At 41.0% G+C, this 24,209-nt stretch overlaps 1 protein-coding gene across 5 annotated transcripts in view; it reads right to left on the bottom strand.

The window, feature by feature from the left end:
- Positions 1–24,209, bottom strand: part of VPS13B (vacuolar protein sorting 13 homolog B) — a 1,202,086-nt gene that overhangs the window by 1,112,768 nt on the left and 65,109 nt on the right. For all 5 annotated transcript variants that reach the window (XM_068237718.1, XM_068237720.1, XM_068237721.1 and 2 more), the window contains exon 4: positions 857–977. In XM_068237718.1, the coding sequence (XP_068093819.1) occupies positions 857–977 (121 nt within the window). The remainder of the gene's footprint in view (positions 1–856; positions 978–24,209) is intronic.

The following is a 24,209-nucleotide window of genomic DNA, read 5'->3' as shown; positions in this document are numbered from 1 at the left end:
TACACAAAGATGCTGTACACATTCAACAGATCAGTATCTGCAAAAGATCTGTTCCTGCAAAAGATCCATTCCTGCAAAATGCATTCATAGTCTATGATATCTGTAGATCCCATACACACCTTGTTTAATGGACATTCATCTGCAGATTAGCCAATTATCTGCCGCTCTGGAGATCCAACCTGGTGGATCTGATCTACAGATAATTGTCCGTTAAACAAGGTGTGTATGAGGTCTGCAGATATCATAGACTGTGAATGCGTTTTGCAGGAATGGATCTTTTGCAGGAACAGATCTTTTTCAGATACTGATCTGTTGCATGTATACAGCGGTCTTTGTGTGCAGCATCTTGCAAAGATTTTTGTCTGATGGGGAGTTCAGCTCCATAGAATAGACTGTGTAGAGTATGGCTCTCATACTACATGAAAGGGGGGTAAAATTGGTCTGTGATCTTTCATTTTCCAAAGACTTTTATCTGACGTGTGTACCCACCTTAAATTATTAAGGGGCACCCAAGACATGACTAGGAACAATCACACGACCACCAGGTGAAAGTAGTTTTGTTTTGCCATGCGCTACTATTGTGGGAATGTTCAGGAGAGGAATGGGACAATTTATATTTCCCTGGAGAGTCAACTTTCAGTTTAATTTTACATGTGGACCTCATTGTTAAGTACCAACAATAGCTCATACATTTTGCTTTACAGCGCACATTTTTTTTCTTTGGTTACACAAGAACAGTCTACATGCCAGTGACAATTATTGCAGGCTGGCAATTGCCATTGTATTCTTTGAATGACTCAGAGTGAGAAGACTGCTGTTAGTCCCGGGTCTGCCTCTTCCATCATGCAGAGCTCACCTGGTGGTAAGTCCGGATCGGTGGGGGCCGCCTGCTGCATCTTCCTTGGCTTCACTGGAGACTTGGCACTGTCAGTGTTGCTGCGGCTGGTGGAACTGGAACCACAGCTCTCATGATCATCCTGCAAAAAAGAAGCAAAAATCCTGATAAGGGCAAAAGATCCATTCAACAAACAGCATAAAATAGTTGGTTGCCATCAGCAATACAAAAACTGTACTAATTATTCTATAGGAGACAGCTGATGACTGGCTCTCCACTAACCTATTCTGGAGGGAAAAAAAAAAAAAGGAGTTCTCAAAGCCGTACAAAACAAATCTAGGGTGTAATATCAGCTACATCTTAGTCCTAAACTCATAACCAGTTCTGGCTTTTTATTGTAATAAAGAGACAACAATGTTGATAAAATGGACCGGGCGTAACTTAAATAGGCCAAACCCCCTGCAGGGGAAAAAACAAAAACAAAAAACACTTGTGTGCGCTGGCCCTCAACTTCACCCACCCCACCCACCAGGTCTGCAGCTCCAAAACACTCACCCCCTCCCCCTCCAGTTCTTGCAGTGCAGCTGTAGCAGTGCTCTATCTCAGCGCCGGAACGTGACAGGCATCAGGAGGCACAAACGATAGGTTGCACGGCAGCTACAGAGAGGAGTGAGGAGGACCTGCCCCTACACCCAGACAAGGTCAAGTATGAAACTCCTGCCACAAAGATAACGGAGGTCGCACAGCTGTTAAAACCCTGAAAATTGATAAAAAGCTACCCATACCCACAGCTGTTTCTTGTTCTTTGTTGCCCTGAAAAAGTCTGCGTATTAAACAGCTCTCAGTGTAGGCATCTTTTACACTTTTGTCAAATCTTGTGCCCGATTTTCTACAATAAATGAGCAAGTACTGATAAATACGTGGTCAACTTTTTGAGGGGCTTGGATAATGTTGATATGATTTTGGAGAACAGTCCATTTAAGAACAGTAGCCATTTGGAAGATGGCTACACCAGACGACTTACAAGTGTGGGAGATCTCAAAACCAGAGCTGTGGAGTCGGTGGTTTCGTAAACAGAATATGGATGATTTTTGTACCGATTCCAGGTACCCAAAATTGTTCCAACTTTAAGACCCCGACTCCTTAGTCTAATACTTACCAGCGCTGTGGAGTTGGTACAAAAATCATCCGACTCAAACTCCTCAGTTTATTAAACCTCTGACTCCAGGTACCCAAAAATCGCTCCGACTCCCAAGACTCCACAGACCTGCTTTTTATAACCAAAAAGGCCACAAAACCACCATGACTTTATGCAATGGGCTAAAACCTTGCCATACTAACATTCATGTTAAACTGCAAAAAAAAAAAAGGAATAAGCTCAGGGCTCAGAGCAGAGCATGCTGAAGCAGTCAGTCATCACATCAGGTTTTTGTGGAACCCAATAACCGCCAGCATTCGGTGCAATTGCCGACTAAGCCTGGTTGTTTATTAGGAAAGAAAAAACTATATTTCAAAACAAGAATCACTGCAAAGATAGGGAAACATGGAGAAAATAAATAAGTATGAAATACTTCAACAGGCTCACATACACACCAGTCACTATACAACATGAAGTGACTTTTTAAAGGCTTCTACACTTAAAGTGTACTAGAGGGTCAACTTCTAGCAAAAATCAATACTTACCTGGGTCTTACACCTGCCCCATAAAACACATGCGAGTCCCACGTCATCCTCCTGCGGTCAGCCATTCAGCCCCGGTAACTTGCTCAGTCGGGATCAGTCTGGGACTTCTGCGCATGCTCAGTAGACCCGGACTGACGTCACTGAGAAAGTTACTGGGGCTGATCGCGGCTGAATGGCAGACCGCAGGAGGACGACGTGGGACTCGCATGTGTTTATGGGGTGGGAGGAAGCCCCAGGTAAGTATCGCTTTTTTTTTTTTTTTTTTTGTTCAACACAAATTTTTATTGATTTTTTAAAGGTAAAGTTACATGCCAATATCATCTGAAAAAGCATCCATATTTGAAGATTCTGTGTGTCCTTACATATTGATCTCGTCAGGTATAATAGCAAATTATACAGCATAACATATGGGTTGGTTGGCATCTTATTTTCAGGTTATTGGGGAGCTAAACAAGTAACCATTTATATTATAACAATAAAGGTGGGAGAGCTAGAGAGAAATACTAGAAGGAACTGTGGGGTAAGAGGGTAGTTGGATAGGAGAAAAGAAGTAGGTATGAAACATAGATAGAGAACAATAATATTAGACCGGGTGTGTCCTCATATAGCCCAATGTGTTGTATTAAGCAAGTACAACAGGTCCCAAGAGGTATGATGTGGGTCGGATTCTTCTACATAGGTAGGCTTGTATCAGAGATGTTGTCACCTTCCTGAAGTATATATACTAGGCCTTTAGCTGATAAGGTATTTTATTTGTTCATGGGGGGTCATAGTTCAGAAAGTAAGTTTCCCATGGGTCCCATATTTTATTGTGTTTGAGCTCTGTATCTCTGAGAGCAGCCGTTAGGGATTCCATTAGTTTGGTCCAGTTAATTTTAGCACAGATTTCAGACATCCTAGGAGGAGATGAATTGCGCCAGCAGGACGCTAGGGAAAGTCTAGTGGCTGTCAATATGTGTGTAATTAATCTCATAGAAGATTTTTTAATTTTGGGGATAGGTTTGCCCAGTAACATATATATGGGATCCATGGGAACCGATGTTCCCGTTATATTCAAAATCATCGATTGGATATTAGCCCATAGGGGTTGTACTTTAGGGCAGTACCAAAAGATATGCTCCAAAGTACCTATTTGGTCGCATCCCCTCCAGCATCTATCAGTGACTTCAGGATAAATTTTAGATAGTATGTCAGGTGTTCTGTACCATCGAAAAAGTATTTTGTAAATATTCTCCTTTACGTGTGTACACATGGAGGTGAGCTTAGCATTTTCCCATATAGAGCACCATTCTTCTGGGCTTATGGTTTGGTTCAGAGCTCGTTCCCATTTGGTCATGTATACATGAGTAAGTATCGCTTTTTGCTAGAAGTTGATCTCTGGTTTCCATTAACATGATTTTTGCTAACACTGTCATTGTGCTTTGTACTATTTATGTTGGGTGGCCTGTGTAGAGAAGCAACTCTTCATCAAATTTTTATCATAAAGGTTTTCGAACCAAAACGGGCAGTAAATACTCTATTTTCCTTTGGGAGAAAAAAAACGGTCAATGCAAATACAGGCTATTTAAAGTAAAACTAAACTCAGAACTTCCTCTTTGCTCTAAATGATTAGCCATAGTATGATGACCTTTATGGAAAATAATACATTTCCTTTAAAATTTATGAAAATACACCAAAAAAAAAAAAAAAAAAAAGACACCGTTTTAACTAGGTTTTACTTTGCAGGGAGTGCTGAAAAGGTTAAAGGGACTCCGAGCAGTGCAGAAACTATGGAAAGATGCATATCATTTTAAAGCTCTCTTTCTCCTCTTTCCAATGATATATAAACCGCTGCCCTACGCCTTTTAGTTTTCGCTATGTTCGCGATTGAAATTGCCGTGGCCGCGATTTCAATCGCGAAAATAAAGAAAACTAAAAGGCGTAGAGCAACGATTTAGGTGTCGCCAAAAAGAGGAGAAAGAGAGCTTTAAAAAGATATCAATCTTTCCATAGTTACTTGTATTACACAGGACGACACTTTCCCCAGTGTCAGCCGCTCCATTCAGCAGAAAAAGTCGGCGTGTGTAATACAATGTAACTATGGAAAGATGGATATCATTTTAAAGCTCTCTTTCTCCTCTTTCTGGCGACACCTAAATCGTCGCCCTACGCCTTTTAGTTTTCTTTATTTTCGCGATTGAAATTGCGGCCGCAGCAATTTCAATCACGAAAATAGCGAAAATTAAAAGGCATAGGGCGGCGGTTTATATATCATTGGAAAGAGGAGAAAGAGAGCTTTAAAATGATATGCATCTTTCCATAGTTTCTGCACTGCTCCGAGTCCCTTTAAGCCTCAGTGTTTACTGTATGGAGGGCTGCCTGGGCAGAGCTTTCCTGCAGTTTATTCACAGTTGCTGTTAAAAAACTAATTAGACACTTGATCTAGCTAAACAAGTACAGGAACACAGAGCAGTGGAGTCCTTCAGCAACAATATGTGAAATAAAGACCTTTCATTGTGCGCTGTGCAAGAGTTTGGGTCCACTCTAAAGGTTAGAATAGACTAGAGCCCTGCATGGCTTGTTTTTACGCTTGTGGACCTTACCTACACCTAACAGCCAATAAAACCAAGTTAACAATACTTACAATATGGCCTGAAGTGTTGTGACCGTAGCCTAAACCTATATTTATAAAGATGTCAGCCCCAACTGCATCTTATTTATCATAACATTACGAACAATTGCTTCCCTCCTGTATTTATTAACCAGCAGCACTCTGGCCCCTTAATGACCAGATAATTTTTGTTTCTTAAAAAAGGATCTGTGAGCACAGTGATTGGCTCACAGCGATCACAGGCTCAGGAGCCAATAAAAATACACAGCTCTGCTGTCAGCTTGACAATATGACAGCAGAGCGAACGAGCTGCAGCTACAGCAGAGCGGCGCAAATGGCGAGAGTGAGGAGATTGCGCGACTAATTGAAATCTATGCCTGGCAGGAATAACAGTCCACAAACAGGGTGCAGATTTCAATCACCAAGGTCTGGAATCGGTTAAAAAAAAAATCCTTACTGTTCATTCAATCATTCAAAATTCATAAAGTTAGTGCCCAGCTCCTTCCAGAATTACACCAAGTAAATACACCCATAAGCCCAGGCCTTACAAAGAAATAGTACCCAGTGTTCAGCCAATAAACTGCTACTAATATTGTTTCCATGAGAGCCTCTCGTCTCACAAAGAACATAGTCTATTGCCAATTACAGAAGCTAACATGCAGAAAAGCCAGAATCCTGTGCTCTGCACTTGCTTCTGTATAAACGGACTTCTGTTGTGTTTGGGCATGAGAAGCAAGGGATGCTTAGGAATTGGACACTTTATACAGCACCAGCTTTAAACAGTCCACAACCTTCCCTGCCAAACTGCATGATTATTACTGTTCCATGCTTTCTATGGAGTAGTGTGCTCAGAAACTTTGCAGATACTGTATGGGCAGAAATAGGGCAGTTTTCACCTTAACTGTGGTGGTCAGATGCCAACCAGACCCACAGACTGCTTCTTTTTCGTATTCTATTGCCTGAGCTTCAGCAGGAGACAGGATGCCCAGACACATTGAACCTTCTACAGTAGACTTAAGGGGTCCATACACTGGTCTGTTTCAACCTTCGATCGATTCGATTACATCAATTCGATTGGAAATCGATTGGCGGACGATTTCTATGGATTTGAGCTATCTGACAGGATGGAAGATCTAGGTCAGGGCTTTTCAACCTGTGGTACGCGTACCACCCAGTGGTACTTTGCTGTTAGCCAGGTGGTACACTCCAAGTTTGTCTGCCACTTAATTGCCCACCTGCCACTTGTCCTGGTCCTGTCCTACTCCTTGCTGTGCTGCCCTGTGGCATACTTCAGACCTCAGATCAGCGGTGAGGAGACAGGTGAACTTCCAGTATTTGAAGTGTATGCACCATCACTGTGCACCTCTTGCCTGGCTGTCTCTTCACTGCTGCCGGGTTACCACTGATCTGAGGTCTGAACTATTTTTGCAGGGCAGCACAGCAAGGAGCGAGCAAGGGGTAGCTGAATTTTCAAAAGGTGAGTCACTGCCCAGCTCTCTAGTGGTGGAGGGAGGCTACCAATAGTGGCTATCTACCTACAGATGTCCAATAATGGCAATCTCTATGCTAGCAATCTAATTTGAATCCTTTTCCCCACCAATGCCTCTTGCTATTCCCCTCCCATATGCACCCACCCTTTTCTTAAAGTTTATCTGTTAGAAAAAAGTACCCCTGGCGGGTACTTACCTCAGGAGAGGGAAGTTTCTGGATCCTAAAGAGGCTTCCCTTTCTCCACAGTAGAGGGTATCCAGGGCTGGCAACCCCCGAAGATCTCCTTGTCGGCGTGAGCGCATGGGCTCTGGCGGAAACAGACAAGCCTGATCGGGTCAGATCTACTGCGCATGCATACTGGTGGTACTTGAAATTTTTCAGGCAATGAAAGTGGTACAGTTAGTGAAAAGGTTGAAAAGCCTTGATCTAGGTCATTGGGCTGCTGGAAGCAAATCGATGGCCCATAGAGTTGCATTGAATCTAATGGTCCTAGTGTGTGGCACACATCAGATAGATTCCTGTCAGATTAGACTTGACAGCCATCTGACAGAAAGCTATGGGATGGTCAAATCTGCTGTAAATCTATAAATGTATGGCCACCTTTAAAGGGAACCTGAAGCAAGTGGTATATGGAGGCTGATATTTATTTCCTTTAAAAAAATACCAGTTGCCTGACAGTCCAGCTGATCTCTGTTTGCAGAAGGGTCTGAATCATACACTTGAAACACATAGAGCTAATCTTGTCAGATGTTTGTCAGAAACATCTGGTCTACATTCTTGTTCAAGGTGTATGGCAGGACAGCCAAGGAAATGGTATGGTTTGAAAAAAAATAAATATTGCAGTCTACATAACCATCTCACTTAACTCCCTGGCTTTCAATTTCCCCAGGTCTGTCGTTTAGCAGTGATCGGTCGGGATCATTTGGGTCTTCTGCGCATGCGCGGACCTACAGCTCATGCGCAGTAGACCCGGACTGACGCAAATGAGCCTGCTACTGGGGCTGATCGCCGCTCAACGACAGACTGCGAGAGGACGGCGTTAAAGTCACATGTGCTTATGCTGCGGGAGGAGGCCCTGAACGATTTTAGGAAAAAATTGAATTGAGCAATTTCTGTCCGAAATTGCGATTTTGATTAGATTTACGATTTCTTTAAAATCAAGCTTTGTTCCCCATCTTTGCCTGTTTGTTCCCCCTCTATCCCCGTCTTTTTTGTGCCCCCTTAGCCTCTTTATGCCTCCTCTGGGTCTCTCTCTTGCCCCCTTTGTGTCTCTGTGCCCGCTCTGTTTCTCTCTGGGTCTCTCTCTGTGCCCCCTCTGTGTCTCTCTTTGTGTCTCTCTGTCCTTCAAGATGCATCAGTTCTGGACATAGCTTCCAGAGATGCCCGTCTATCCACTTCACCTCCTGCAGGCTCTAATGCATGGAATACTTCTTGTATGTCATGTGACATACAGGAACCCAGAGTTTTGCCAAGCACAAGAGCGGGCAGACAGTGATGGAGGATGGACAGCATTTCGACTTGTGCGGAAGGTATGTCCAACGCTGCAGGCCGCACACGCCGGGACTTTGGGGAAGGTTGAAGCCGCTTCTTCAAACTACCAACCCCCCCCCCCCCCAATGTAGAATTGACGTGATTGCGATAATTGCCCGTTTGACGATTCCGAAATTGTTATCTTGGTGATTACAATTTAGGTTTAAATTCGATTTTTCGATTTATCTTTCAGGCCTACCGGGTGAGTATCGATTCTTTTTATTTTTTCATCTTTTATTCTCTTTACGGAGTCCTTTAATAGTAAACAGTTGCAAATGAAAGGCAACGGGTAACCTAAACAGAAAAACAGAAATTCAATTCTACTTTTGTTGACAAAATAAATAAATAAATGATGATGTTTTCAGTATGGCTCTATATATTGCTCGGATTACTGGAATTTTTTTTCAACCTAGTTATTTTCCTTTCATGCACACATAACATAAGCAATCTACACTACTATTAGCAGAAATTGATCAAAGTTTAATGCCAGATGTGACAATGAGCAAGACATTTTTTCAGCCAGCACAACCACCTAAGCTCTGCACACCACCTGACAGGTCCAGAGATGTCCCCTTGACGACGAGCGTGGGACGATTCCTTTTCCTGCTTGTGACATTACACGACGGGCACGATTGGGAAGTCAAGTGTCCGCGGTACTTTGCACGGAGTCATAGGTGATCCAATCTGCCCTGACGGTCGTCATCAGCGCGCGTCGCTAAACGTCATCTCACTCACGCGATCACGTGCCTGTACCCACATTGCGAGATCGTAAAAAATGACCACTAGTCACTCAAAAGAATCGCCGGACTTCGGAAAATTGTCGGCTAAATTGAGTGGTGGGTACAGGTCTTTACTCCAGCAGCAAGGTGGGGACTTCAAGACAGTCCCTCAGCACCTTTATTTACAGATAACCTAGATAATCCACGGTGACCCAGCACGACTAAAATGTTATTAGCAGCTTAAAAAAAGACCAAAAAATACTCTTACTGGAAAAAACACCCCTAAAGATTCTTTATATAACATTTTCCTTTATAAAACAGAACATACAGTATTCACAATTATTTCTCAAGAAATATGCAACTTTAACGTCGCATAAAAACGCAGCATCCTACTGCAAAAGAAGCCTCAAATTTATTGAACATGGAATTTACTTGTAAAGAAAAAATATAAACTGTTCTCCATATTTTAAAATCAATTCATAATAAAAATAAAAATATAGGTAAGAAGGTTTTCTCTCCCCCCCCCCCCCCCCCCCCAAATGGTTTATCTCAAAAAATGGTTGGGATTGTGGAAATCTAAGAATGTGTTTGTCAGTTCAGAAGAGCAAACGATTTAGAGCACTAAGCAAAGTGAAGGCATGAGGAAACATTACATTATCAGTTTGCCATTAGTCGCTGACCTCACTTTACCCAGACAAGTCTTGCAATGTTCTTTTTACTTGAGACCACTCAAGCATCCAAAATACACAGGGAGTTAAACTGACAGTACCCAACAAATGCTAAGTAAAAGCCAATTAAAGGTCAAAGGGTTAAACGGTCTAGTGGAAAGGGGAACATCTCTGACCTAACTAAATAAATGGAAGAAACCCAATCTGGTTTTATCAGCTCACTCTCACAATTTGTTCATTAAGGAACCCTGGACAGTTCAGACCAAATCTATTATTCTCATAGGTTTAGTTAAAGATGCTCCATGGACCAAAGAAGAGCAGTGGGAAACTATCTGTTCAAGGAGAAGGATGTATCAGAGGTCAAAGAACTAGTCACATCCTAAATTACAGATACACTTTCCCATGTCTAATATGTACAGAATGCTCTAAGGTTTAGCTCTCCAACGAGCACCAATACCGATTCAATACTTTCTTCCCAGTTTCTAAAGTATGGTATAGAGACTATGTACAATGAGCCTAACGTAAATCGAGCACAGCTCTACAGTTTGGGCTCTGTCACGAATGACAGGTTGTCTTCTTTTATAATAAAATCTTTGAGATTTTCCTTCTCATTTAAATTTAGGTCTCACAAGTACAGTACAGCAGTGTTCTCCCCAGGCTCTTTTAGCCAGGTGCTCCCCCCCGGCTAGTCTTAGTGAGCACCCGGCTGTCATTGGCTCGCTTCCTCCTATGCTGTAAGCAGAGTTGCTCACCGAAGCACCGGTCCTGCATTCTCCTCTCGCCCCATCCGGCTACTTTTTTTTTGCCACCCGGATGGAAAAAAATTCTGTGGAGAACACTGTACAGTTTATCTGAATTAATGAAAATGTTACGGTTTGATCAAAAACTATAAAAAAAAATGTAAAAAGGTACTACTTCATTTTTAGCTTTTAATTCATAAATACAATTTTGGACTTAGTTCAAATTACTTTTAAGCATAAACAGTCCTAAATTATTATATAAGTCAACAAGTGTCACCAAGTCCCATATGACTGTTTCCTATAAAACAATGAGTCTCATTTTTATCATAATTGTATTTATACAGTGACATGGCCCTGTACTCAATGCAATACAGACAATAACAGGGACTTACATCAAGTACCGTCCTAAGTGGAACATCCAGAAGCACAAGAAACACATACATAGTTCATGCATGGTATAACATCAAGAAGTAAAGATATAAGATCACATGCAAAATCTCTTGAATGTGCCCTTGTGAGCTTACAATCTATAAGAGAGCTGAGTGAAGAAACTTACTAAGGCAGGGGTGTCAAATTCAAATACTAAGTAGACTGAAACTGAACACTGCTATCAAGTCACGGGCCAACCTCAATGTCTAGTGGCCACCTCCCTCCTTTATAAAGTTCCCTGGTGTCTAATGCCCCCCCTCCCTTCCCCATACAGTTAACTGGTTTTTGGTGGTCCCCCTCCCTCCCCTATACAGTTGCCTGGTTTCTATTGAACCGCCTCCCCTTTGCAGTTACCTGGTGTCTAGTTTTTTCTAGTGCTTATACAGTGTAGGTGTGTTCATACAAGGAGGGGAGCTAGACTGCGAACAAGAAGAGGGTATCAGCTGGCAGCGGTTGGTGTTAAAGCGGATCAAAGAAGGCTCGTACAGTCTAGCCATACGGGTGAAACTCGAAAAATTAGAATAACGTGCAAAAGTCCATTTATTTCAGTAATCCAACTTATAGGGGAAAAACTAATATATGAAAGAGGCTCATAACATGCAAAGCAAGATATTTCAAGCCTTTAATTGTTATAATTTTGATGATTATGGCTTACAGCTTAGGAGAACCCCAAAATCAAAATCTCAGACCATTAGAATATTGTTAAAATGTTCAATATTCTAGGCTCAAAGTGTCACTCTAATCGGATAATTAATACTTAAAACCTGCAAAAGGTTTCTATTTCATATATTAGTTTTACCTGTTAAGCAGGGTTGCAAACTCATCCCTTTAAATACTGACACATCTAAGTAATACAGGTTCTGGGGCTTCTCACAGATAATCAGTGCCTAAATTGCACCTAACTAGCCACAAGACATGTATAATTCATAAGCGTCCGTATTTAAAGGGATGAGTTGGCAACACTGCTGCTAAGTTGAGTTACTGAAATAAATGGACTTTTGCACAATATTCTAATTTTTCGAGTTTCATCTGTTTTAGCTGCATGCTTGTATCAGGTGTGAGAGTCAGACATTTTTGCAGCCAAAAGGATCAGCACGACTTCCAAGCAATTGTTAATGTTTATAATATGGCAGCCTTCACATTCTTACCAGTGTCTCTTTAAATATTGAGATCAAATGTTTATAGGCAAACAGGCTTCAGTAGGCATTTATTGTGATATGGAACCGTTCTTAATGTAACGCTGAGAGGAATATAATACAGCCTGCTGCTCCGTTGCCTCAAACAAAACTAACTCCATGCATGCTCATCATGCTCAGATGTGCAATTCAGAAACCGCAGGTGACAAAAACATCTGCTGTACAATCAGGAAACTGGTATTGTCTAAAAGGATATAAATATGGCAGCCTACACATTGCTCATACATACCTGCACAAAAAACACAAGTGCAATGTAAGGCCTAATTCACATTAGAAATAACACAAGCGCTGATCGCTTTTGTGAGCGATTTTGGAAGCCATTTCCCCAGCGATTTTAGAGCAAGTAGTGATTTTACGAAGAGCTTTTGTAAGCATTTTTAACGATTTGATTTTTTTTCTGCTGACAATCAGGAAGTGAACTCTTTGACCTGGAGCTGAATATGTTTAATATTATTATTATTATTGATTTATAAAACGCCAACATATTCCGTGGCGCTGTACTATGTAAGAATCAAACATGGGGTACATAATACAGACAATGGTGTACACCAATATACTAGACACATAATTAGTGACAAAACACAAAAATGATAAAAAATACAGAATTGGTAATGACAGTGATAAAAAGTAACATGAAAAATAAAATGTATAATGATTTGCAAGACACAAAAGGGGGAGAACGCCCTGCCCTTGCGAGCTTACAATCTAAAGGGAATGGGAGGAAACAAGAGGAGGGTAGTATGCAATAAACATATAGAGGCAGTGTGTTTTAGGATATCTAGTAGGAGTGCAATTTGGTCTTAGGACAAAGGGAAGTGTATGCTTGTTGGAACAAATAAGTTTTTAGTTTCTTTTGAAAAGCGCTCAGAAAATCACTGCTCCAAGCGCTTTTTCCAAGTGCTTAGCGGTTTGCCTATACCCTGCATTTAATCGCAAAGGCTCAGGAAATGGTGCTTCATCTGCTCATGTGAGAACACATTGAGAAACATTGCTTAAGCGCTTTTAAAAAAAAATCACCAGCGATTTTAAAAAATGAAAAGCACTCAGTGTCAACAAACCCTTAATCCAGAACAGCCAATCAGGTTCTAGCTTTTGAATCATATATTCTTGTTTGCTTTCTGTCAGCAGCCACTCTTTTCATCCGATTTTGTTTAAGCAGTCTAGATTAATTCCACTTTAAGTCAAAGTGAATTTAACTTTGAACCTCCTCTCTGCTCTAAAAAATACGCCACAACACGATAACCTTCAGGCAGAAAAAAAAATCTCCATTACAATTTATGTAATTCCTAAAAAAAAAAAAAAAGATCCCTTAAGTTTCACTTGTTTTCATTTTTTCAGAAGTCGCTGAAAGGGTTAAGCCTCAGTGTTTACTATATGGAGAGCTGCCTAGGCAGAGATCCTGAAGTCTATTCACAGCTGCTGATAAGACAGGTTTACCTGGCTAAACAACACAGAGAAGTGAATTTATTAACCATTTGTCTGTGGTATAAAGACTTTTCATTGTGTGCTGTGCGAGAGTTTGTGTCCGCTTTAAAATATAGACATAAGGTCCACAATTGTAGTTACATAGAAAGACAGAAGCATTTATTAACCCTTCGTAATCAAGAAACAGCAAAGCTCTGCAAAAAGTACAAACATGACAACTTCAAGCAGACAGTACAAACACAACTTCTAGCATTGCAGATGCCTTAGGAGAGACTTCTCATTAGAACAGGCATTCGGTTAGCACTTTGTGCTGTCTGGCCAAGTTGGTCAGTAGCGGATTAGCGAAAGCAACAGAGTACACGTTGTTATCAAAGGCGCCGTGATCCCACTCAGCCTCGAAGAACAATGTGATATAGAAGAGGATCTAGGCACAATCAAAACAAATATACCAGACACAAAATAAACATTATTAAAATCCTGTTCTATCCGCAAGGCATGTACCGGTTAATCTTAATAAAAACACGAGCTAAATGCGAGAAACAACACACACACATCCACACGTTCGGGTAAAAAAGGCCCATACTGATAGAGTATCAGCGGCTTATGTAAGCCTCTCCATATATCATTAGATGTGATTCTTGGCTCCACGCTCCCCTTCAGATGGTATTAATCACTCGCACACCTTTATCCATCGCTGAAGGAAAACATTCAGGCCCGCTTTAGTAAACTCTTCTACCCTCAAACTGCGGTCTTGCAAAAATTTATAAACACCGCTGATTTGATCTAATAAATGCAGTTATGGTTATTTACATATTGCAATAAAAATCTAAGGCATGAGAAATGAAGTAAAACAAAGAATTTATAAAGGTTTATACTTGCTATATAAACAGCAAGTGTGTTGAAATAATGGAATGCTGGAGCAAAACACATCGCGCGGCACCGCTGAACACTACTGATGGGAACGGTTATAGGAAATCTTTAGTCGTTTTAAAGTTTTCTTTAGATACACACATGCATGTAATCAGTAAAGTATAAATAACATTTGTGGTAAAAAACTTATTTAGGGGTTTGGAAATCCCCTGTACACATGGGAAGCCATATAGGCTCATTAAGGATTCAAGCTCCTACATACAAAAAAATTCATACCGCCTACACACTCCAAATGTTGAGGGTAGGGAGATAGGGTATATTGAAGCTATCTTGTAAACCTTGGGGGCTGCAACTTGGCACAGATGTCGTTAGGGGGGTCCCCTCCCCCTACCCACAGATTTTGGAGTGTGTAGGAGGTGTGAGTGCTGAGATATCAGGCCTTTAATTTCTATTATGCAAATCAGAAAGTAACTGGATGTGATGTCATTACCCACAAGGCTGTGCATCCAAGGCCAAATTGTAATTAGGCCTTCACAGAGTGGGAGGGGCTTCACCTTTTCAGCTGGATTTCCACGGCCTCCGAGAACTGAGGTTTCTCTGAAAATCCTGCAATCAGCGTCACACTGTTGGTGAGTTTTTTTTTCCACCATACAGTTCCTGTTTAACCACGTAAAGTGAACCTCCGGACTAAAAATCTACTCAGCAGCACTGAAAAGGCTTGGTGTTTCTTTAACAGTTTCACAGCATCAGAACTTTGTTTTTCTGCATTTTTATCTAAGCTCCACCCATCAAAGAAAAAAAGCCCAGGCTTTTTTTCCCCTGATGCTGTGCAGAGCATGATGGGATTTCCTATGTTGTTATTCACGTTGCCTAGCAACTGGGAGAGGTAAACAGGACACGGGACAGTTGGAACTGTGTCTCATGCTCCCTGTCACCTCCTTTCAACCAAAAATATGGCTGCCATCATGAAATCAAACATTTGCCTGTTCTTTTAGAAAAGTGTGGGTAAGAGATTACCTATTTTAATTAACATAACTAAGGTGATTTAATAACAGTATGTTTGTTTAGGCTGGAGTTCCTCTTTAAGGACCACAGGCTTACACCCCCTAGTGACCTGACCAGGCTATTTTTTTACAAATTCGTGCTCTGCAGCTTTCAGGCCTGGTGCACACCAGAGGAGTTTTTCTGAGCGTTTGGAGTTTTTGAAACCTCCTGCTAATGTTATCCTCTGTGTCTATGCTCACTGGAGCGATGAGGTTTTGTAAAAAAAAAAAAAAAAAAAAGCCATAGCATTACATTGGGAAGAGCTTTTGAAACCTCTAGCGTTTGAGCTTTTCTGGTGTGTCTCGGCCCTTATGGCTGGTGTAGAGAAAATTATATATTACTATTTTTTGTTATTTATATATCCCCCCTCATCCCCTCCGCCAGCCAATCTTAGCGATAAGCTCTCATAGGCATGAGCCTATGAGAGCCAATCACTCTCTGAGCCTCTCCAGAGGACAACCGAGTGACAAGACTCTCCACAGTACAGTGCTGCCGTAGATCGCAGCGGTGAACAATGTAAATAGATGGTGGTGTCACCATCTAACAGTCTAATAGCGGTGAATGCCACTGTTGGACTGAAGACGGAGCTTAGCTCCGTCATTCAAGCGGCCCACGTGATTCCCTGCAAAGCCCCACCCCAGGACTTGACGCAAATTGGCATTAGGCGGTCCTGGGGTTGCAACCTCTCTGACGCTAATCGGTGCTGGGCAGTCGGGAAGGGGTTAAATGTTTGTTTTTGGTTAGGTGCCATCTTTAAACCACACTTGCTTAGCCAACCATTCTGGCCCAATCCGTATTAAAGAGAAACTTTGATCAAGAATTGAACTTTATCCCAATCAGTAGCTGATACCCCCTTTTACATGAGAAAGCTATTCCTTTTCACAAACAGACCATCAGGGGGCGCTGTATGGCTGATATTGTGGTAAAACTACTCCCACAAATATATTCTGAGTACGTACTTTTGGCAGTTTCCTGTCTGTGAACCCTGTTGCATTGTGGGAAATAGCTGTTTACAGCTGTTTCCAACTGCCAAAACAGCAAGCAGCAGCTACATCACTTGCCAGAAGTAAAAATGTCCCCATGTGATAAATGTCAAAATATAAATCAGGGATTTAAAATAATTTTACAATGGGCAAACACTGACTAAATCCTTTATACATAATTATTGTAAAAATTAAGCACTTTTTATTACATTATTTTCACTGGAGTTCCTCTTTAACAATGGATGTTGCTTACAGGAACGGTTCTAGGATGTGCATGTGGTAGCTTGCAGCTTATTTAGTTCACAAGTGCTTTGACAGATACCTTCAGCCACTAGAGGGTGTAATCTGCCAGCTGCAAGCCGCTTTGTGCAATGTGCATCATTATAAATTAAAAAAAAAAATTGTACAAAATCACCATCATATTCTGTCTGCACACTCACAGAGTCAGGTGTCATTACCGTATGTAATTTGGTCTAAGAGCAATAGCCGAAACCAGCACACAAATTAAATGCATGCAAACAATGACAATGGATGGTTAGTTAGGCTAGGTACAGTGGGGTAACAGGGTACAGGGTACTTTTGTAAAGCACTTTTCGCCAGTAGGACTCTACATAAAGTACGTTACATAAACATACAAGTCAGACTAAACAGAAGAGCTTTCAGTCCAGATTTATACACCTCCAAGGATGGAGCTGTCTTGACAGAGTTTGGAAAGGTGTTCGAATGTGTAGAAGTAGCATGACAGAAGCCTCTGGTTCCCACAATTTTGAGGATAGCTTTAATAATTTAGGGTTATGTGTCAGAACCAACTGTACACAGAGATGGTGAGGAGCATAAAATTAATTAGGAAAAGATTTATTAAGAATTTAACACTAAGGGCTCAGACACACTATGGCCTCTTGCACACTGCAAGCAATTCCGATTCAGATTCCGCTTTTTAATCAGTTTTTACATCCGATTCCGATTTGCAGGTTGCTCCCTGCACACTGCAAATCGGAATCTGAATCGGATGTAAAAACCAATGAAAAATCGGAATCGCTTGCAGTGTACAAGAGGCCTATGAGTGCTTTTCTGAGCGCTTTTTGGCCTCCAGCGCTTTGAGGGCTTTTTAAAAACCGCTCCCATTGACTTGCATTTAAATCGCGGTAGAATTGCATGATTTTATTGCAATCATGATTTTTCCGCAATTTTAATATAAGTCAATGGGAGTGTTTTTTAAAAAGCTTTCAGAAAGCTCTGGAGGCCATTGTTTTGCAATGGCAAATCGAATTGAATCAAATCCCGATCGGACATGTCGGAATAAATCAAATCGTAATCGAATCGCACAAAGAATCGTATCGTGTAGATTGGGCTTAAGAAAGGGAGGTTAAGATTGGGAAGTAGGAACAGTGGAAGATTAGATAAGGGTTAGGAAGAAGAAGGCTATTATTTAGCCACTGCCCATTGATAGGAAGATACCCCTCAGTACAGTATACCGAAGAAAATACTGTCGCAAAGCCTGTAGCAGAGTATTGGAACAGAACTTTAACAATACTCTTTAACAATAGGCATAAATCAGTTTCATTATATGTTACCAGCTCAGCCCCACTCTGTATGTGAGTAAGTCCTAACAGTGGTTGCACCATGGAATACCTAAAAATAAAGTAGTAGTAGTAGTAGTAGTAGTAGAAGTAGTAGTAGTAGAAGTAGTAGTAGTAGAAGTAGTAGTAGTAGTAGAAGTAGTAGTAGTAGTAGTAAAATAATGGTAAAAATGATGTCCAGGTAATTTAAAACTCAACATAGAAAGCGTATTTCTAATGAAGGAAAATTATCAGTATTCTTCATGTGGAGTTACACAGTAATTTTTACACCTTTACAGTAAAATTGGCCAGAGCTGCCCAGGTGGTTTTGTTCTTGCTTTATAGGAACAACGTGAAAAAAAAAATGTGTCAGATATATTTACATAATTCAGAGTACACAGAATTATTTACATCAGTCTTTGTCCCAAAGGACGTTACACTTAATAGACACAAAGTGAGATCAAATTGGTCTGGTGCCAGTTCCCCTCTACCAATTTGAGTTTTCACGTTCTGTAAGAAAATTAGCAGACCCCACATGTGTAAACCCCATAAAATATGTGGAAAACATAGAAACTTAAATTATATTCTGTCTGTTCTTTGTGGGAATGAAGCCCACATTACTGAAGCAACAATCACACATTTATATAAAAACTCAAGGGGCACTATGGCGAAAAGCTGTAAAATTTATAATACATATGTATAGATATATAAGATGCACTATTTGTACCAGAGCAAACCTGTAAAATGTTTACTTCCTATGCAGCTGTCACTTACAGTGGTGACTATAAATATGACAGCTCGAAACCTCCTACCAACAAATGTTGGTAGATGTATAAAATCTGCATTTGATACACAAGGTTGTGAGTTCAAACTCAATTTCTAATTTAGCTGCTTGCTTATTTACAAACTTTGGTTTTCAACAGTAAATATACAGCATACTTTCAGAGCCCTATGTGCAGAGAGGAATTCATTAAACCACTTTGGTTAAGGCTGTTGCCTTTGACTCAGGGTTTGAATACTGGCTCAAGCCAGTATGTAAAACTGGTAAGGAGTCTTTGGGCAAGGATCTCTAATTGATCTCTAAATTATCACTGTTAGACAGCCAAGAGAAAAAGGGGAATAAAATGTTTTGTCTTGACTTGCCTAAAGACATACAGAAAAAAAACTACTTAAAAAATAAATCTCACCATACACTTATAGATTTTCACACAATGTTCCAAAACAATAATTCCTTTCTTAAAATAATCGATTTAGAATGAATCGATTCCTACACACACTGCTCATCAATTTCCAATAGATACAAGCAAAGAATCAATTGTAAATCAATCGAACCTCAGCACTGCACAATGAAGTGCAAAGCTATGGGACATCTACCAATGCTCTCGGCCCACTCAATAGACCTACATTTTCCGTCCTGTTTGATAAATACTTTCAATTAGTTTTTAGTGAAAACTAATCAAAATTCAATTGATCTGACATGTTGGGGAATTGATTCCCAGCATTTAAATCAAATCTTTTTCTAAATAAACAAATTTCCAGATATTACCTTACATGCAATCCCTGCTCTACTAAAAGTAACATATCAGGCAACTTGGTGGCCAAACGACCATCTGATTCAATCATTATAATGGAACTGGATGAAAATCGTTGCCGCCAAGAGCGTGCACTGGGGTATGCACCGGCAACTACGTGGGGCCCGTGGTATGTGGACGGAGGACGGAGCCAGCGTTTGACACAGGCAGGTAAGTATTCATGCATGGGGCACATGTTATACTAGGCAAGGCAAGGTGGCGTCACTAGGCAGATTCCCGAAAGTTTTCATCCTGAACTTCATCAGGAATCAACCTGCAGTTTATGGCATCCAACAGATCTCTCTCTGATCAGATTCGATCAGAGAGAGACCATGGTCGATCTGCTCATACATCGTCTGATGTATGGGTACCTTAACACTGTTCTCCTGTCTTCCGCTCTGGTCACCTCTGCTCACCCCTGTCTACAAGACTTCTCCAGATCCTCTCCTCTACTTTGGAACACCCTCCCTCAACACATCTGCCACTCACCCACACTTGCCCTTTATAGACACAACCTTAAAAATCACCGCTTCAGGCAAGTATACTCTCTCTTAGGACACTCTGGCCACTGACCACCATTTTATCATCTCTTACGCAGCTTCCCTTCACCTATTGTCCTATTTATTTATTTTATTTATATAGCGCCAACATATTACGCAGCGCTGGACATTAGTTTAGGTTACAGACAATATTTAGGGGTGACATATACAGCAATATGACAATACAGGAATACAAGAAAAACCAGATCACGCAGCACAGTATGAGTACCAGGCAATGCTTAGTCAGTCACTGGATGGAGAGCATGGAGATTAGGCAAGTTAGGTTCACTCAAATGCAAAACACTGTAGGACTGTTACGCTAGGTACACACAACGCGTTTTGTCGGTCGATTTTCCATTCAAACGATTTTCGATTCATTTTTCTACTCGTTTTTTCTTTTCTTTTCTTATCAATTTTCATTCACTTCTATGAGAAATCGATCGGTAAAACGATCGTAAGTAATATCGGACATGACATAGAAATTATCTATTGAACGCAAAAACGTATCAGGCACCTAGCATAAGACTGATTGGCCAGGGCTCTCTTTCCCCTTTTTCTCTTAATGCTGTTTAATGTGCTTGCACAACTTCCACAATTATGTAAAAATCTGTAAATGATTTGTTCACTGCATCAGCTGTAATCCCCCTTTCTCTTGAACTGTTTACTGTATTGTTTACATTGTATTGTTAAAACTTATATTCTTTTGTACCGTGCCACGGAAGATGCTGTTGCTTTACAAATCAATAATAAGATCCCCAGGGTTACATTACAGATCAATGAGTCAGCGCGCTTCTATTTACCAGCAAAAACTGCAAAAAAAAAAAAAAAAATTAAGTTCTGTACAGAAACATTTGTGCGTAATCTTAGCATTAGTGCTGTGCTATTAATTTTTCAAACCCTGAGCTTGTCTCATAAGCCCAGAGGTAAAACATGTTCATTAAAGCAACATGAAAAAAAGTTCCAAGCCAACTGCCAAAACCAGCATAATTATAAAAATATTTAACGCTGGGACCAACTGAAATCACACACTGAATATAGATCAAGGTGATGTCATTAAAAATGGCCTGGCCAAAACGCACTAAAAACTACTGCACTCCCATAAATCTGGCTTACACCAGATGACAATAAACATGCAAAATGAAAAAAAGGAAAAATGCATGCCAATTATAGTTTAGGCATTACATAAAATATAGGTATCATGTACGCCTGTAGAAGGCCCCACAAATGGATGCCAGCTCAAAGAGCCAAACCTTTGAAAAAGCCCTGGGCCTAATCTTTTCAGCTTCTCCAGAGAACCATCTAGCTTGATCCGGGCCCCACCACACTTGTTACATTCTGAACAAGCAATCAGGAAGCCTTAATCAGGCAGGCAAAACTGCTAATTATAGAGTGAAATTGCTTGGATGGATAGTTTTGCCAAGCTAATGGCCTTCCAATGTAAGGTAAAACCTCGAGCGGAGAAATAAAAATAAATTTGCAGCTCGTTCTGACACTATGGTATAGAGACAATGTAGGAGCGAAGCCAGCAGTTTGTGGTATCATTTTGAGTAGCTGTATATTTAAACAATCTCACCAGGAAACTGAACATTAAGGCAGATTCCAGAGCACAGTATGATTTTCAAGTATGATTTAACCACTATGCAAATTTATCAACACATTCTATCTGCAGGATTTTGTTCCAAATTAGAACTTGGAAGCTGGTTTTAGTAAATTAAGCCGGCAGAAGAAAAAAAAAAAGAAAAGAGTTGAAAAAAAAAAATTAAACCAAAAAGTATTTTCAGAACAAGTGCAAAGCGTGCCGAGAACATTTGTCTAAAGGGCAATTTTTTCATTTTCGTGGCCACGCCTAAATATTTTTTCCTAGACGTGATCATAAATTCCACCTATTTAAAGGCTTATTCACAATGACGTTCTCATTTACCCTGGTGAGCTTGTCACCAACAGTCACTTGCCACCTAAGTACAGTTCAGAATAAAGGAAGTTTCCCAATAGTACACACTGATTTGTCTTTGTCTTTGTTCAGCAACTAAGTAGTCAAAGACCACACAGCATCTAAGCAGTAGCCACATCACTTAGAAATATAATACACTTTCATGAGGACTCTCCAAAACAATTTTTAAAAAGAGCATTTCCACTTACACCATTTTGGAAGTCTTGAAAGCACATTTTACGGTTTTAAAGTACTGCTGTTGCAAAAATCTTAAAATTTAAAATACATGCATACATACATACATGTATATGCATATCAGAATCCGTTTATTTTCGCCAAGTAAGTTTGCACCTACAAGGAATTTGTCTTGGCAGTTGCTTAACAAACGCAAACAAAAACAATACAAGGACAGACAGTGTGTATATTACAAGTCAAGGACATTATAAGTATAGTGGCAGTAAGCAATGTGAGAATTGTTCATTTACAGTTCTGTGCCGATTACTTTTAAGTCCTAGCAGCTCTAACGTGGTTCAGCATTAAGTATGGCTACCGCTTGAGGAAAAAAAGCTGTTCCTGTGTCTAGAGGTTTTGGTAGCAATTGACCGGAATCTTACTCCTGAAGGCATGCGCTGGATACAACTTATAAGTGCATTTCTCCCAGAGTAAAATGAGCTATACATTTCTTTTCTCCTATGTTGCTGTCACTTACAGTAAGTAGTAGAAATCTGACAGAACTGTAAGGTTTTAGACTAGCCCTTCTCCGCATGGGGATTCTCAGGATTTCTTTATTTTCAAAAGCACTTAGTGGATGGCCAAAAAAGTGTGCAGTGAGCAGGTAGGCTGGCCAGCGTCTTTGTATAAATCTTTTTCAGGCAGTGTCTTTATAAAAAGAATAAAGGCCATGCTGAGAATCCCCTATGGAGAGATGGACACCTGTCGGCACCTGTCAGCAACATAGGAGAAAAGTCATTTATGGCTCATTTCACTCTGGAAGAAACTTACTTCTTATTCATATGTTTTTACATATATTTTACATTTTAAGATTTTCGCAACAGTGGCAGTGTTCTCCCCAGGCTCATTCAGCCGGGTGCTCCACCCGGCTAGATTTGGTGACCACCCGGCTGTCATCGGCTCACCTCTTCACATCCTCCTATGCTGTAAGCAGAGTTGCCCTGCATTTTCACCTCGCCCCACCCGGCTACTTTTTCATGCCACCAGGCTGGAAAAAAATTCTGGGGAGAACACTGCAGTGGTCTTTTAAAGTCCAAGCAGAAGTAGACGCCTTGACAGTACTATAGTATTACATTAGATGGGGCTTCCTGTCCCTTTCTGTTGAAATAAGTTATGCATGGTAGCAACTATACAATCACTGTACACTCACTATGACCCGATACTGTAAAGGAAAATAAGCAGGCAGAACAGTTAGTACACAGCAAAACTGGAAAGTTCCATTTCTGTATCACTAAGGTGATTAATAGGCTAACTAGCCGGGCTAGCAACATGTTCTGTAACTATGGAGGGGCACTACGGAGCAGGAGTTAGAATAGTCAGGCAGCGTTCAGCTGAAATGATCCTGCATGTCTGATCTCTTGCTGACGCATCCAGTAGGGTCGGGAGCCCCTGTATACACACAAGAAGATTCTTGGGGGGGGGTGTGCTCCTTATTGGCCAAGTTGATTCGGATGTATAAGAAGCTTTACAGAAGGCAATAAATATCTGACAGCTTTTACAGGCTTAAGGGCTCATTTCCACTATAGCGAATCCGCATGCGTTGTCCGCATGCGGATTCGCACAGCCAATACAAGTGCATGGGCCTGTTTCCACTTGTGCGTTGTACGGAGCGTTTTTGTGTGCGGGGAAAATCTGCATGGCAGAGCCGTCAGAATTCGCTCCCCGCACACCGCAAAGCGAATCGCATACAATGTATCTAATAGGGAAATCGCATGCGATTTTGGCATGCGTTTTTCCCCGCGATTTCGCATGCGATTTCACATAGGAGGTGATGTTAATTTACACAGGCAGTGACATGGTTAAAATCGCCCACCTACTACCCCATGCGAAATCGCATGCGAAATCGCGTGAAAAAACGCATGCAAAATCGCACCCGCATGCGATTTCGTCTGCGGTGATTTCCCGGCGATTCCGCACCGCACAAGTGGAAATGCAGCCTTAGACTAGTCCATCTCCTCATGGAGGGATTCTAAGTGTTTCATTCACTTTTTCCCCCCAATGTACTGTACGTGTGGCCTGTGCAGTTAAATTTTACCTGCCGCCATACGCCATTGATCCAAACTCCTTCCAAATTTGCGGGCGATTTGTGTTATAGCATGTGGAGCATGTGTGTGACATCACAAACGCACGCCCACGTGCTATAACGTAATGCGCCGACAACCTAAGTAATGAGTGC

Source organism: Hyperolius riggenbachi, chromosome 5 (assembly GCF_040937935.1).
Source record: "Hyperolius riggenbachi isolate aHypRig1 chromosome 5, aHypRig1.pri, whole genome shotgun sequence".
NCBI lineage: Eukaryota > Metazoa > Chordata > Amphibia > Anura > Hyperoliidae > Hyperolius > Hyperolius riggenbachi.
This window is presented reverse-complemented; position numbering and strand designations above follow the sequence as displayed.